Source organism: Podarcis bocagei (genome assembly GCF_964188305.1).
Source record: "Podarcis bocagei genome assembly, chromosome: 8".
Classification (NCBI taxonomy): domain Eukaryota; kingdom Metazoa; phylum Chordata; class Lepidosauria; order Squamata; family Lacertidae; genus Podarcis; species Podarcis bocagei.
The window spans coordinates 29,799,664-29,816,408 of record NC_138133.1 but is presented as its reverse complement, the minus strand read 5'-3'; the positions used below and the strand labels follow the sequence as shown (position 1 = coordinate 29,816,408).

At 43.8% G+C, this 16,745-nt stretch overlaps 2 protein-coding genes across 11 annotated transcripts in view; one reads left to right on the top strand and one right to left on the bottom strand.

The window, feature by feature from the left end:
* Nucleotides 1–8,463, top strand: part of LOC308593850 (TBC1 domain family member 7) — a 40,217-nt gene extending 31,754 nt beyond the window's left edge. Inside the window, exon 10 of the transcript XR_014011058.1 lies at nucleotides 7,522–8,463. The gene's annotated coding sequence lies outside the window, so the exon portion shown is untranslated. The remainder of the gene's footprint in view (nucleotides 1–7,521) is intronic.
* The window catches only part of PHACTR1 (phosphatase and actin regulator 1), a 262,469-nt gene that overhangs the window by 16,194 nt on the left and 229,530 nt on the right, over nucleotides 1–16,745 (bottom strand). For all 10 annotated transcript variants that reach the window (XM_081206391.1, XM_081206390.1, XM_081206392.1 and 7 more), the window contains 4 exons: nucleotides 10,837–11,045; nucleotides 10,072–10,228; nucleotides 2,235–2,290; nucleotides 361–422 (listed from right to left, as the gene is read on the bottom strand). In XM_081206391.1, the coding sequence (XP_081062517.1) occupies nucleotides 361–422; nucleotides 2,235–2,290; nucleotides 10,072–10,228; nucleotides 10,837–11,045 (484 nt within the window). The remainder of the gene's footprint in view (nucleotides 1–360; nucleotides 423–2,234; nucleotides 2,291–10,071; nucleotides 10,229–10,836; nucleotides 11,046–16,745) is intronic.

Genomic DNA, 16,745 nt, shown 5'->3' with positions numbered 1-16,745 from the left:
TTTGACTCACCACCAAGGTGACCTGCTAAGCACTTGACATTTTTGGAGCCCCCAAGCAGTTTGTTGAGCCCCTGACAAGCTGCTTTCAGCTTGGTGACCCACACTGCATTGAGACGTACCCTAACTACATGAATGCATTGCAATACCCAGGAATATCCCTCTGCAGCTTTCAAAAGAGGTAGCTACAGACAATGTTTCAAGCGTTCTTTCTAAAGAAGCTAGTGCAGTTTTTACAAACTATGCTCAGCATTTTTTAAAAAAACCCACAAAAACAGAGGCAAAAATGGCAAGGAATTAAAACATTCAGTTAAAAGCTTTAAGGGCCCCCAAGAATGGAAAGAAGTAGCAGTAACTTCTCACCTTGCGTGTTAATCTTCTCTTTATCTCCCGTTTTTCTTCCTGCTCCTCTTGCTCATTCCGCGCTGGAAAAGATTTACAGTGTTGTAGACTGGTTGTACACGTGAAATATGAAAAATCTGGCAAGCACTGGGATGGGGTTATTTATATTTTGGTCTTTCCCTTCTGAGGGATGTCTGGGAGCAGTCAGCTTCCTGCTACCTCTTTCCCAACACCTTCCTTTGCACACCTTGCAAAACATCCAAATCCTTTTTCCTCTGGCTAAGTGCCGGCATGAATTTCATTCCTTTAACTGGGCTCAGTTCATGCCAACTATTAGGCTGGGAGCCAAGGGGCTTCCTCAGCCATTACCTCTATGCCTCGGGGTCTATCAGCTGTGGGGGAAAGAGAGGAATGATACCACTGCCAGCCTCAGCGCAGAGCACAGTGATAAGGGAAGCAGCTCAGGGTTCAGTCTGATGTAAAATTTTTGCTTTTACGGAACAGCTTCTGGAATGAGTCCCAGAAGCATTGCACATATAAAAAGAGAGTTCGTGACAACGAGCCATCCATGCAACTTGGTTGCATCTGATCCCATGAACTCCAGCTTTGCAAGTCTCAACGCTCAGCATCCTCTATGATGCCTACTGGGACCCATCATTACATTCTTTCAAATACAGTGGTTCCCCGCAAGACGAAAAACTCACTAGACGAAAGGGTTTTGCGGTTTTTGAGCTGCTTCGCAAGACGAATTTCCCTATGGGCTTGCTTCGCTAGATGAAAACGTCTTGCGTTTTTTGCAAGTTTGTTTCCTTTTTCTTAACACCGTTAATACAGTTGCGACTTGACTTCGAGGAGCAACTCATAGAACACGGTGTGGTAGCCTTTTTGAGGTTTTTGGTGATTTTTGAAGCTTTTCCAAAACTTTTCCGACACCGTGCTTCGCAAGACGAAAAATTCGCTAGACGAAAAAACTCACAGGACGAATTAATTTCGTCTTGCGAGGCACCACTGTATATGCAGTTACAAACATCATTGGTTGCAAACTGTTACAGCTGATGCAGCCAGTGAAAAGACGTAAATGGGCCTATTTTGCTGATTTATTTTTTAACCTACAGCAGGAAAATAAGTACCTGGATAGACATCTCTGTGTACACAGGCCTGTCCTTTCGAATGCCGTACATGTGCCTGGCAAAGTCACCAGATTAAGTGTTTGTTTAGCACATTGTTGTTGTTTTAAACAGTATTTTCCCCCAAAAAAGAAAAACTTGAAAAATTGCTTTGGGGAGGCTTTGTAATTGTCAAAAGGAAGAGACAATTAATACTGTGCACGTCCTTAATATGAAAAATGGAAAAGTGGGCTTTCCCTAAGTGCAATCCTTAAATGTACTTGTATATCTGACCTAAAGGAGGTGAGTGCGGAGCATAGTAAGGAGGCCACACAAATCACGTGCATCTCGACAAATCCTTAGTTTCCAAAAGCACAACCTACTCATTATAACTCTGTTGCTAACTACATCAAGCTTAGACAGGATGCAACCCTATGCACATTTATACCTGGAAATAAATCCTGCTTAAATCAGTGGAACTTACTTCTGTGTAAACATGCACAGGTGTGTATTGCAAAAGAACAAGAGCATAACCTGGACTTCCTTGGCTGACTAGTGACTCAAAGATGTTCTCCCCTAAGTACCAAACTGAAAATGCTGAAAACTGTTCGCGACAAGTGTTGTGAATATAGCTTCACAGGAAATCTGCTTTGAAGGAGGACAGTAATAAAAGGGCAACGAAAACCTGCTTGTCTCTAGCAGAGGGAGGGGTGGAGCTGAAGGGGCCCTTTGCCCAGAGGCCCGAGTATGCCATCTCCCCACACCCCTCACAAGTTTGCAGTTACTCACGTTTGAGAATGTTCCTCTGCTCCAATTCTTCAGCAGTTGGCCTCTGGCTCAGTCGTCTGTGGAAAAAGCTCAGGATCAGTTTCTGGACCATATCATGTGACATTCAGTGTGGTCCCGAGTTACTCTTTGCCCCATAATGCAGAAACTGGGAAGATGACTTTGCCCTGGCATGATATGCCTTGGTAGTTTCCTTCCTGCTGCTGACCAAGGGGAAACCAAACCTGCTGTGTCATATCAGGAATGCCTCTACCATCTCCACCTCAGGCTAACTGGCTGAGAGAGAAGATGCAGGTGTCTCGACTTGTCATCTTCTTCCCTCCCTGCTCTTGCAAGCATGACAAGCTCCGCTCCGTGCTCTTCCTTCCCTACGCTTATGTGAGCCTCCAAACTGTGGCCTGCTTGTCCAAAGAGGCAGTGAAACAAAGGCAGCTAACAGCCCAGAAACGACGTCGAAGCATGGTTAGAACAATAATGGCTCTTCTTTGCCTCCTCAGCCCTCACTTTCCCTCTGAAAACCTTTATGCAATTTCTTAATGATGAATTAACAGTGGTCAAACGCACTTTCTCCTGCCAGCGTATATTTTGCCTACAACAAACACAACCATTTGGTGTAAAGGGCAATTGCAAAGCAAGCATATTCTAGGACGTAAGAGCAGCTGAGGAGCTGGGGGGGCAAAGTGATGTAAGAAAAACATAGATGGCTGCGAACACTGTTGTTCCCAACTCGCTGCGACATTCAATAGCAGATTTGTCTCTGGCTTCAAGTAACTCATTCTCCCTAAGGCCACAGATGGTTATTAGTGCTGTGCTGAAAGCTGTCCTCTACGTTTTCAAAATGCTTTCTTCCCCTGAGAAAGAGGCTTCCATTTTTTGGCCTCATTCTCAGGCCACCTTAGAATTTCTCAGCAGGTGTGGGGGTTTCAGATTGCCTTACTGTTGTGAGGTGGTCAAGGGTGATGCGTGTGTGTTACTTTCTGGTAAACATTGCTCTAGCACTCTGCAGCCTCCCCAGCTGCTCTCGCTTCCTGATTTGAAAAATCCCCTTCAAAGAAGTTACCCCCTGGGCTTCAATTCAACAGAGTGCAGACCACCGGTGAGTAATTCATAGAATGAAAAAGGGATACTTAACAAGCAGCCCTTGCCACCTTAAAAGTGAAGTCAGCATGATGAAAATCTTGCACCCTACCCATGAGAACTTCACAGAAATCTTATCTTCCCTTTGATAATTTTCAATTATCTTTTCTCGCTAACTGATGGAGTATACTTAGGGAGGTGGGAAACACAGGAGAATTTTTTGGCACAGCACTAATGATTACTCAAATATAATTCATCTGTAGTTTAGCTATATAATTTATCTGCAAAGCTTGATCTCCAAGGGTACAAACCTGCAGGAAGTTCTCCTATGCTAAGTCCTAACCATATGAATGGAACTACCTACTCTGCTCCCATTCATCTCAATGGGGCATGTGCAAGAGAACATCCCAGCAGATTGTTCCTAGTGGATTAATTTGGCCATTCGGTAGGATGCCTTTGCATTTTCTGGCTCCATAGCCTCTTTTTTTTTGTATTTTAAAGGCTGAAGAGAGACATACAGTGAGGGGAAGAAGTATTTGATCCTTCTGGGTTTCTGGGGGTTTTCCTGTTGTTATTCTGTCTCTCACAGCTACAATAAACCCACCATTAAAATTATGGACTGGTCATTTCTTCGTCAGAAGGCAAACGGGCAAATTTAGCTAGGGATCAAATACTTTCCCCCTCACTGTATAATGGAAACAGCAGTTCCAGTGGGACCCTCACCTGTAGTTAGGCATCTCACTAGGGGATGCCTCAAGCATTTGATCAAGGGTGCTCACAAACACTGACCAAAAGCTTCTGATCAGATGCTTGAGAGCAGGATTGAGATGAACACAGACTTGTGTGCAGGGCTGCCTTCTGCCCAGTCCTATAAGGTGCCACCTGCACCTTCCACAGCCTGAAGGTGAAGAAACTTACCTTCAGGCTGGCAGAAGGAAAGGCATCCTACCAACACCCATGATAGGAGAGATGCTGTGTGGTCCAGTTGCATTTTCCCCATTGGGGACACTGGGGACTGTTGCATCCCCAGTGGGAAAGTGGTACCACACACATCAACCCCAGCAAAGGAGAAGGCCCTTAGGGGGCCTGGTCATTTGATGGGAGCGGCATGCCCCATATCACTGTCCGACTGAAGATGTTAGTCACCTGATCGGCAGTTGCAGTGACCTCCTCTGAACTTTGACAGACATCAATCACCTGACACCAATATGAGATTGAGTAACTGACAGGCGACCATAAAAGTTGGCTTGTGGGGTAAGTAATTAAGGATCTGGTCCACAGGCCTGATCCAGCTCTGACTTAAGAAGTCTCAGTTGCTTCCCCAGTGGGAAAGACACTCTGCCAGGTCTCAGAGCCTCTGCAACTGTGGTGGGCACTGCTGTCTTCTGCAAGTAGATTTTTCATCAGGGTGATGGCATGAGAGAAAGGGCTACATCCACCACAACCCTATCTTCTTAAGTGATCCCCTCATGGCTGTTACTAAGTGCAAATAAACCTGCTACATAACTCAGGCCCAATGTAAGAGAAGATGAGTTATACTTCATATAATTTTGGAACCAATGAAAATATGAGAAACCAGCAAAGTGCTTTTTAAAAAAGGTCAGGATCATGCCACGTGTGTTCAGAATGAACTTATATTCAAGGGCACACTTTAAAAGGGGACAGCTCTGTTTAAGTACCGCTAATCACGATTATTATCCTTACAGTGCACAGCCAGTGTTACAAAGAGGATGTTTGAGAGAGTTCACCTTAGGACTGTAAAGCAATTAGACGTGTGGCTTTATCTAGCTGGGCCTGGGAATAAAAATATAAAGCTGCACAGTTCAGCATTGCAATGGGTAGCTTTGTTGTGGTCGTTGCAACACGTAGCAAGCGTGTTATGTAATGGCTTTTCAGAAGCCTCATTAGAACAGCTTGTTAAAAGGAGGAACACAGGCTGTGGAAACAAGCATTTTCACGGAAATGTTAAAGGGGCTTTGAACCTCGCAGAAAAGGAAAGTAGGTAAAAGCTGCCAACCGACAACTGCAAAAGTATGTTAACACTGTCCATTTCCAATTGTCCTCAACCCTTTAGCTTTTAGCATAGCAGAAGCAAAAAACACAGCATTTCAAACACGCCAAATAACTACAACAAAGATGCCAAGCTTTTTGTCTATATTTGAGATTTTGGTGAACCTTCTGCAGCCATCCTAACTCTATGTCAAGCTGCTTATAAAGGGATACCTGATCTGTATTCAACCATCTTGAAGCTACATGACTGTTGACTTTATTCACTCACTAGAGCAGTGTGGTGTAGTGGTTAGTGTGTTGGACTAAGACCTGGGGGACCAGGGTTCAAATCCCCACTCAGCCATGGAGCTCACTGGGTGACCATAGGCCAGTCACTGCCTCTCAGCCTAACCTACCTCTCAGGGTGGTTGTTGGGATTAAATGAGGAGAGGGAGAACCATGTATGCGCCTTGGAGAAACAGGTGGGATATTAATGCAATGAAGAAATAATAGAAAAGTAAGATTTTTGCCCAGGATAAACAAGGCTCCATTGGGAGGGGGTTGGGGAGACGTTAACTAAAAGCATGCACTGTGTGATGTCAAGAAATTTGACAAGAACATCTATAAAATTTGAATCTAGTCCTGAACACTCAGTGAACTGACAGTTTTATAACTCTAGCAAGTTTATGATTGTCAGTGCACAATGATTTCAGACTTCTCAGTGCACTGCAAAGAGATAAAGAATAAAGTCATCACTCTCCTTAAAGAAAAAAAGGAGGAGAGAGAAGAATTCCAGAGCAACAATAACCCAAGCAATCAGTCAGTATTTTATGGGAGAATTGCTGCTCAGAGTTTCCAAAACCTCTTTCATATCGTTACTGCCACACACTCTCAATATCATTGTACTGTTCTCTTTCATCTGCCAAAAGCAACAAGAAAAGCTTCTTCCTTCTTTTATTTCTGTCGGTAGGGATCAGCTTTCAAGCTTCTTTTCCCCCACTGCCAACCTCTTTGTGTCCCAATCACCGGTGGGGGTTAGGGATGGCTGTCCTATAAGCTGCTGTGCTCAGGACTGTTCTGAGCTGGTTCTGGGATCTGGCCCTATGCCAAGGGCTGGTCAAGCGGAAGCCATCTACACAGCTCTGTGTGTGTATATGTCTCTGCTTATACACACACACACACACACACACACACACACACACAATTTTTCCCCAAGAAAAAAGTGCCAGTACTCACCAGCAAGCAGGGGGAGGAGCCAACATGTGGGAAGGGGTGTGGCCTGATGCCAAGGCTGGGCGGTGAGGGCAGGTTACCTGTTTGATGCTCCCTTGCCTGCCCACCCACCTACCGGGGCGCCCTACCTGAAGATGCTGGGAATGGGACCATCTCCTTGCAAGGCAGATGCCCTACCTAACTCTCCCCATTTTGGCTATACATACATACACCCATATTCAAAGGGTATCAGAGTGAATAGAAAGGGATTTCACCAGGTGGGATTGTGCTTGAGGCTTCTATTGTTTTCAGCATCTTTTACAGAGCTGCTTTCAAAGGCAGGATTTGGATGCGAGATTCCATAAAAGAAAGCAGAAGAGATGGGGCGCTTTCTACAGTTGGACCTAGACTCTCCTCTAGAGAGATGGGGCACTTTCTACAGCTGGACCTAGACTCTCCTCTAGTGACCAGACACATCTATATTATTTTGTTTTCGCCCCTGTCTTTCCATATTTTGCGCTCAATAAGAGGCAGCTCCACAGCCCACACCCTGCACCCCAGAGGAGTCCCACATGCCCTCCTGAACTCTCTTCTTCTCAAAATCAGTTACCTGTCAAGAATAGCCAACCAAAGTACTTCATACTGATTTTTTAAAGCCCTATGGGGAGCATTCTGGGCTGAAAAAGTGTGGTATAACTATGTATAGCAAACCAACAAAAAAAACAGAACGCTCCCTGTTAAGCAGAGGTTGGATGGCCATCTTGTCATGGATGCTTTAAGCTGAGATTCCTGCATTGCAGGGGGTGAACTGGATGACCCTTGGGGTCCCTTCCAACTCGACAATTCTATGGACAACAGAGGTCATTCTTGCAGTAGTTCTCAGTGCACGCATTGAGTGGTACTCTCAACGTTCATTCAAGAAAATCAATTTCCTCCAATGCCGCAGACCTCATTGCTGCAAACTTTTAGTAAACATAACTGTTCTCATTTGGCTGTTTATGTTTCCCTCCAGGGCAATTTGAAGAACCTTTTGTGTAATGAAGAACGCTGAGTAATTCACAGCACAGTTGGGGAAGGCGCAGGAGCACAGCGAGGCTGCAGTGACTGCAGTGATGACGATGAGTCAGAGCGGCAATGACCAAGTTCTCCATGTGGCAACAGGAACCTTTGGAGTTCCACTGCAAAGTCTGGAGGATGGGGTGGGGGAGAGGTCCAACTAGGCCTGACATTAGATGCATCCTTGCATTTAAAGTGAAGCAGTTGTTGTTGTTGTTTAATTCAAAACACATCAGCTAGAGGGGCCTGGTAATATTCAGGATCACAGCAGGTATAGAGGAGGAATGCAACCCTTTCCTCCCCTGCTTCAGAAAAATCCTTCCTCCAAAGCTAGTATTTTTCACATTAGGAGGAAATCCCATCAGTGCCAATAAGGGATTTCTCTGCCTACCAAATGCCAGCTCCAGAGAAGGGATTTTCCTTTTGGGACAGGAGACCCAGGAAATCAGAAGGAAGTTCAAGAAAGGGTGGGGGGAATAGGGGTGAAGAAGCAGCAGTGAAGGCTGACTCAAAATATCTCACCACGTTATTTGACTGCCTGGCTCTTATAAAGTTCTATTCAAATTCTGCCTTGATCCAGACATTGCAAAACTGATGTGAAAGAGCAACAGGTTTGGGATGAGGCCTGGCACACCCATTGAATAATTTCCCAAGGATGCTGACCTGGAAGCCAGCACCAAACTGCTGACCAAGAAGCCAACATGAGACTGTATGATTCCAGACCCCTCTCTGTCTCTCCTAGAGACACACACCAGGGCAGGTTGACAATGTCTCTCTCCCCGCCCACCCTTTGCTGCCACAAATCCCCCCTTTCCTATCTCTTGTGCTCACTTTCCTCCCAGTGCCATTATCAGTAGGGTTGTTTTTTTAAAAAAATAAAATAAAATAAAACAAGTAATTTCCTCCTAGTATTGTTTCAGATTCATGCTTCAGTCATTTTAATAATTATGACAAATTGGCCCCTGGCCTTGAAATGTAGCAGAGTGAGTAATTCCAATGTATCCTCCACTGAGCGTATATTTAAATGTGGGGAATATTGTGTTTTCTTGATTATAATGCTAGTGCTTCTCTCACTCTCTTTTTTAATATATGTTCTTTTCACACTGCAGTACCTGTTGTGTTATGGAACAACTGTGGCTTTTTGACTGATATACTGGCATGTCATACAGGCAAGGCGGCAACCAATTTGAGCGGGGATTCTGTTCCCGGGTCCCACACACATCGATGGAGCATGCCCTGCCCTGTTATGCCCCACCCGCCCCAGTTCTGCCTTCTTCTGGGTCAAAAAGGACCCATGTGTCAGTGATCGTGCCTCCTTTGGACACACCTAAAATGGCCACCACCTGTACTAAAATCCACTCACACCAGTGGGCGTGGTGTGGTACAACAATGAGCATCACTGAACAATGTCCCTATTCCCCTACCCCTTTCCACACATGCATGCTTCTGTTCCCTCATGATTCCTTCATGAAAATGGCAGGGAAGAGCTGCACCCTGCACTTTATTCCTGAGATTTTCTGGGTTTAGTGGATCATGAATGGATTTTTAATGGAACCAAATAACAAGGAAATGAGCACCAGACATGCACTATATTTCATTAGCTTTCCAGAAACTGCTTTTGCATCATGTGAAAAGTCAAATATAATGCTGAAATTAAAAGTTAGGGAAGCATTGTGAAAATGGAGTAAGCTGCCATGCAAATGCAGCCTGAGCTTATTTTTTGTTATGGCAATTTCTCTGTCTTCATGGAGCTCACCTCTGTTCTGTCAAAAGCCTCTACTAGTGCTTACTCCTGAGTTGAAACAGCCGAAAGAATTTGTATAAGACATTTTAATCAGCTTTCTTGTGAGGATGGAGAAATCTAGTTCAGTCTCAGCAGTGATAATTATTTCCTAATGAGTCTGGTACTAAAAATGTGTGGAGTTTTTCTTCTTCTTCTATGTTTTATGTTCTTTCTGCAAATAATGTAGGTAATTTAATCAGCTGGCTGTTCCAAGACTCTGGGGGCTTCCTTTAGAATGGTAAAAGTCTGTTAGAAAAGTTGTTAAAATTGTCAGCTGGAATCATACTTTGCATCTCAACTTCTCCCAAAGGACCAGAAGGGTTTTACTCCCTTAATTTAACTTGAGATCTATGTCATTATGTGCCAATTCCTTAGCGATCAGGAAAGAATGATGAAGTTTTGGAAATATTATTATAGTATAAAGAAATTGACCAAGTGTTCTAACTGTTGATACTGAAAACTGGCTGGGCCAGAAAATTAAGAGATTATTAAGTGGGATACCTGGCTGTCTGGGTACCACACACATCTCCTTGAGCTCCTCAGAGGAAATGTGGGGAACAAGTGCCCCAAAAGCTCTATTACTGAAAGCTCTAGGATTGAAAGTGCTTATCTTTGGCTGGACGCTGCGCTGCCCTCTTGTTAGTTCAAGAATAAAACCTGGATAGTTCAAGCCGCCTTATGCATTTGGTGCGGGTCAAAGGGAGGAAATTGCATGGTTCTTACCTTGTCAGCTTTGTCCCGATTTGCTGCCTCAGCTCAAGCCTCTCCTCATCGGTCTGCATGGGTAGGATGTTCTTTTCCTCCAGTTCTCGTTTGGATGGCCTGTTGCTAAGTTTGATGGCTAAAGAGTCCTTCCTGCAGACTTTCATGGCGAGGGAACCTTGGGCAGAAAAAAGCAGCTTTTGAGAATGGAACTTGAGACTGTGCTGCGTCTTCATCTATATTACTAGGATCACAGCAACACAGACTTTGCTTGTTTTTTAAAAACCTTTCCTACATAGGAAGATGGATGCTACTCTGATCTTCAAACTAGAAACCTCTTTTAAAAGCCTTCCCGCTGATTCAGTGTGCTACTTACTAAGGAAATGCAAATTATTATTTTGTGCATCAGCTCTAGACAGGCAGCACGGATGCAGAAGTGGCTCTGGCCTTAGCCCAGAAAACAGTGTCTCTTTTTCACCCAAGACCTATTGCTGCCATCATCGTGATACAAGAGGGCAGAAAGCCACTGGCAGGCTCTCCATTGCATCAAAGCAACAGCAGTTTAGACGAAGGATTGTGGGGCAAGGAAACAAGCCTTGCACTCATCTTCCTGCTCCACAGCCCTTAATACAATGCACACCACCCTGCGGATGGGAATGATATGTGCCCTTGAACCTAAGGACTTTAAGGAGGGAGTCACCTTGCTGTCCTTGAGCTTCTTTGTGCCTATTCCCAAGGGTATCAAATCTGTCTACAACACTGTGTTGTTTTCAGAGCAGCTCTTACTTGTAAATAATGAGCTGTCCTCATCTTCCTCTTCGTCGTCATCCTCTTCTTCTCTTGCATAGAGGCATGAAGAATCTTCATAGTCAGATTCATGAGGCACATTTTCTTTATTGTCATCGCATTCGATCACAACCGTTGGCACTTGTCTCATGTCTGAAAGGCCTCCTGGTCCACATTTGGTGACACCGTCTCCCCCATGCAGACCAGAGCTTGGGGAAATCAGGGGAAGGGAGAGAGAGAAGGACATTGGAATGACTTGCTTCCCAAGCATCAAAAGGTTATGCTAGCACCTTTCGAATGGATGTAACTTTTTGGGTTTTTTACAGCAAGGGGATAGGTTTGGAAGCGTAATCACTGGATGCAGAACCTTTTTCATGTCCTGGGATGAGCCCTGGCAATCCAGATCCACAAGTTTGCAATGTGATTCAGTTCAAGCTGGGTAAAAGGTGAAGAGTGCCAGTTGGATAATGCCCACTGTGATAGTGCTTTAAATACTGTGCGCATACTTGTCCTCACAATGCACAAATATAAAAACGTTTATCTCTCTCCTATTCTCCACAGAACTCATGGTATAGTTTCTATTCATCAAAAAATCCAGCTGAACAGGCAGTAAAAAATACACAGCCTAGCATTAAGTACACACCAGTTGAACAAAAAAGGGCAGAAAAGAAAGTGACCATTAGCAAATGTAAAAAAAAACAACAAAAAACCAGAAGTACTAAAAACATATGACACTGTAAACTCCCTAAAACAAAGCATTTCTTTCTAACAGAGTTCTGGGCCAATTTGCGCAAATAATTCCAAAGTGTGAGAGCTACCACCAAGGAGGCTCTGTTATGCTCTCCACAAATATTACCTCTGTAATGGAAGAAACCCTAAGCTGGGCCTGGTCTGCAGATCTCAGGAGATAAGTGGACCTATAAATGCTTGCAAGTGGAAAGAGGCATTCACCAAAATCCACAACTCATGGGGGACTTCCACATAAAGCTCTTTTCATTCCACAAGGAGTTCCCTACCATAAAGGGTGCTATAGCCAATGAATAGCAGTCCTCTGGTTTATCGTAACAGGCCCCAATTTAAGCAACTTTGTACTGGCTGGCGGTTCAAAAGTTTTTTGTGAAGTAGTAGAAAAAAGCCATTGTGGGCTGGCAACCCATTCAGAACAGCAACCTGCACTTGCAGGGGGAGGCACATAGAGTTGTTGTGAGGGATGGGTGGGCCAAAATCAGAACGCAAGTGCATAAAGCAATTCAACAAGTATCAATGAGTAGGTCTAACACTAACCAAGTGTGTCAGTTAGCCGTGAAAGATATATGAAGATGCTGAATTTGCATGGCCCCTATTAAATTTCTACAGGGAAATTTGCCTGTGGATTGTGCCTTTGGGGAATAAAGCACTCTATCCATTCACTGTATTGTTATACTGGTTATATTACACTTCAAAGAGATAATTTTGTTAATTTTTACAGGCGTAACATAATAGCAATAATGAGATATTTATCGATGCTGGGAAAATTGGAGAGAGGGAATGGGTGCCTAGAGATATTCAAATTTTGCGCTATGAAGAATAAAAAAACTGGTGATGAATTGGGATGGGAACATCGGTATTTGATTTTAATTACATTTATACGTTGAACGTGTTATCCCCCCCCAAAAGCGAATGTCAGCCCAAATTCTCCTAATGATATAGAAATGTGTAACATCCCCTTAAAACTTTAAATTAACTTTTCATTTATGGATATGCTTCAATAATTTAAATTCAATTAGCCTTCATCCATTATTTTTTTTTATTTTTTATTTTTTATGTATATAAAAAAACTAACTCGACCTTCCTGCAAATCTCTGCAATTCTTCAGTGATTAACATGGAAAATCAAATATAATATCCTTGAAATATAAAAGCATGGAACAATTTATTATATTAAAGGAAACCCTCGGTGAATGTCATATAGTTTAAGTTTTGAAAGCTGTACATGGATGAACTAGATCAGTGGTAGGAAACTTGTGGTTCTCCAAATAACAAGTCCCATCAGCCCAACCCAGCATTGCCAACGGTCAGGGATGATGAGAGTTATAGACCAACAATATCTGGAGTGTCCAAGGTTGCCCACCTCAGACTAGATTAATGCTAAGTCAATCCTTCTCTGAAATCAGCATGGGTGATGGGCACCCAAGATAACATACTACATACTCACACAACACAAATACCTTGCATTCTGTAAGCATACCCTCATGGGCTACCACTAGAAATCTGACCTGCATCTAAGCAGAAGCTATTTCAAGCATGAGGAGGTGGAACCCATGCCCCCTCCATTATGTCACCTCTTTGGGGTAAATTCCACTTGGTTGGCTGTTATTTATGAGATCGTGTCCCGAGTTGCAAATGAGAATTACCGTATTTTTCGCCCTATAGGACGCACTTTTCCCCCTCCAAAAATGAAGGGGAAATGTGTGTGCGTCCTATGGGGCGAATGCAGGCTTTCGCTGAAGCCTGGAGAGCGAGAGGGGTCGGTGCGCCCGGCTCCTGATGGCTGCGCAGAGCTGCCTGCAGTCCCGGGCTCAGCGCACTTCTCCCCATCGCCAGCCCCACAAGCTCGGGGGACAGCGGGGAGCCAGAGCATGCCTTCCCGCTGTTCCCTGACCTGGTTCTTCCAGCCCCGCACCTGGGGGAAAAAAATAAATCCCCCCCTTTATTTCCCCCCCCAAAAAACTAGGTGCGTCTTATGGGCCGGTGCGTCCTATGGGGCGCAAAATACGGTATACAGCGAGAGGAAATGTCCCATGTTCAGTCTACAGAGTATTTGTGAGTACGGATCAACGTTCTAGCTAGCATGAACAGTTCCAATACTTTAGGGACGAGACTGTACTCTGCAAACATACATCCCTGCCAGAGGCGGAGCAATCTGACTGGGTGACATGGGGGCAGGGCCAGGTGCGGGGGGGGAGGAGCTGCCCACGGGGCTCTGAGGAGTCTGCCTGCCTCCTCCCCCTTGGCCGCCCTACAGCTTGGGGGGAGGCAGCAGGCGGACCTTTTGGGCAGCGGAGCCTATGCGCACCCAAGCCACCACATCTCTCAAGACGTGTGGCTCGGGCGTGTTGCAGGCCCCGCAGTGAGTGCCACCCGGGATTTGTCACCCTTTCAGTGGTAGCACCCAGTGCAGCCCACCCCTATCGCACCCCCATTGCTCCGCCCCTGATCCTTGCCTGGCTGTCACAATAAATACTCCTTTTTTCCAATCCAAAGCTGGTTCAATTGTGTAAGTGAGAAATTCTCACACTCCTCCACTCCATCGCATGTGTAGTTTGCTTTGCTTTTTCTGACGAATGCTGGCTGCTATTGGGAGGTACATTTCATACCTCTAGCTTCAAGTAAGAGACATAAAAAATATATTGTTTACAGACTGGCAATCAGGTGGTTTTGCGCCACATGTCTGCCAATTTCAGCCTTCTGTCTCCTGTGTTCAGTTTCTGTCTGTTAGCTTGATATCTGAAGGAGCAGGTTAGAGCCTCTGAAAGTTTATAGTCAATTAATATAATTTAGTTTTAAAGATGCTACTGGACTCAAGGCTTTTCAGTCCTTGTTTATTTTGAGGCCTAAACATCTTTGCAATCAGATATATCTGTGCGACACAATTCTATGCATGTTTACTCATAAGTAAGTTTGACCATCTTCAGTGGGGCTTACTCTTGAGTAAGTGCAGATGGGAGGGCAGCATATATTGCAGTTTTTATATATGCAGTCATAGTAATCAGTGTGTGTCTGTGTGTGTGCGTGTGTACACATGTCGCATTTCCAAAGATAACACCTGTAACTCAAAGTAGTTCACGTAAAAAACTGACAGTATAACCAGTAATAAATTAATGATACATAATAAAAAGTATAATATCAGTACAACATAATGCTAACAAAAATAAACATTTAACAGTTCATTTAATGTGCTTTAAAATTTGAGCATTAAGCTCAGCAACAGGCCAAATAAAAATATTCAATAACTTCACATCCAAAATATACTGTACATTATACAATGCATGCATATGATAGGCATGTGCATATATTATAGGCATGTGTAGTCTCAATAATACATCTCTTGTTAAAGCTCATTACTACAAACATGGCAATAGATCTTCTTTAGTTTTAATTTTTCTTTTGAGGCAAGCAGAACTAACAGCAGCAATGCTGTCAAAAACATCCAGAAGAGACGCTATTTCGCATAACCAACTTCTTAAAAAATGAAATGCATCTCTTCTGAAAATCTACACTAATCTCCTTGGAGACATTTGCCAAAACAGAGAATGTCTCAGCAAAATAACTTAAAAATGTATCAGGACATGTCGGCTTTGTAGATGCTTTGTCCACATGCATTATGAAAAGAGCAGGCGCTTTTTCAGGGGAAAACAGCCACCAGCTTTTTAATCTTCTGAGGATTGTGGAAGTTAAGAGACATCATTTTTGACACTGAGTGCAACTGAAATAATTGGCGTATTATTTTGGTACAAAGCTTACTGCTTCGGGCTTATGGGAAATGGGTGGGGGCTATGCGCCTTTGTGCCCCTGCCGCCCTCTTCAGTACTGCATCAATGAAATCAAATTTCTGAAACGTTAAGTGCATTTGTATTGAGTTGCTAATTTGGCATATTTTTGCAGTACACCCAAAGTTGAGGGGTTTTTTTTTTAGGGGGATGGTTTATTTGTAGTGCCACACTATTAGCTGCTATAAAATAGTGCTGCAGAGGAAAAGGAAGAGTAAATTCGAACGAGGTCTAGACAGCTAACAAGGTCGGTCAGACAGGACATATTAGCCATTGAAATAGTACACACACTCAGCGAATTACAGTCCCGATTCCAGACTCCCAGTATTCTTGCCTTCAGCCCTTGATTTGATTTGCCAGATACTGTTCACATAGTTCTAATCTTTCCTCTGAATCCATGAGGGCTAGAAAAATGCTCCTTCATTTTAAATAAACGAAACCTGAAATTGTCAGGATTCCTCTTTGCCAGATCCCCCTAAATTACACAATAGACTTCCTGCAGCCATACTCTGCTCCCAAGATGGACAAACATCGTGTTGCTTGGGTATTCAGGGCCACTTAAAGCTCCACAAAGGTGCAGCATTGTTACAACTCTCTCTCTCTCTCTCTCTCTCTCTCTCTCTCTCTCTCTCTCTCTCTGTGTGTGTGTGTGTGTGTTTTAGAGGTGTTCATTTATAACCACGGAAGTTCCAACCGATACTAGTCTATACTCTCTTCCCAAATTGCTATTCAACTCAAATGGATCAAATTTAAGTCTAACCACGTGTCTCAAATTCGTTAAGGGTGCGGGGAATTGTATCTCTGTGAGGGCGATCCTTCAGTTCTCAGGGTGTGCTTTAAATGTATGTTGTGGGTGTTTCCTCCTAAAATAAGAGACCTTCACTTTTAGTAGTCTACATTTAATTAGGAATTGAAAACAGAAACAAATCACATCACCTGTTTTCTGCTTATTAACCATAAAGCATGCCCTAGTAACTGCAGACTCGATAGGAGTTTAGAAACGGGAACATCTATTGCTGTAGGGGAACAGATGCTTCTGTGAAGTCAAATGGTGAGCATTCTTATTGCATGCAGAATTGTGTCCACTCTTTAATTTACAACGGACCAGATTTTGCAATTAACAGCTAACACGAGCCTGTGCACATGGAAGAAACTGCCTCAGAGGAAAACACAGGACAGGTCGTTGCAATAATTGCTGTTGAGAATTCCCCTAACAAAGTTGCACTTTCAGGTAACGGGATGGAAGACTTAACATCCTGTTACGGATACTAATATAGGCTTCAATGTAACACAGAAATAATTGCCTCTGGGAAACCAACAAGCAGGCTGATTTGTTTGGACTAGAAGATTGTAATATTGTTTCCATTGGCTCCACCTCTGA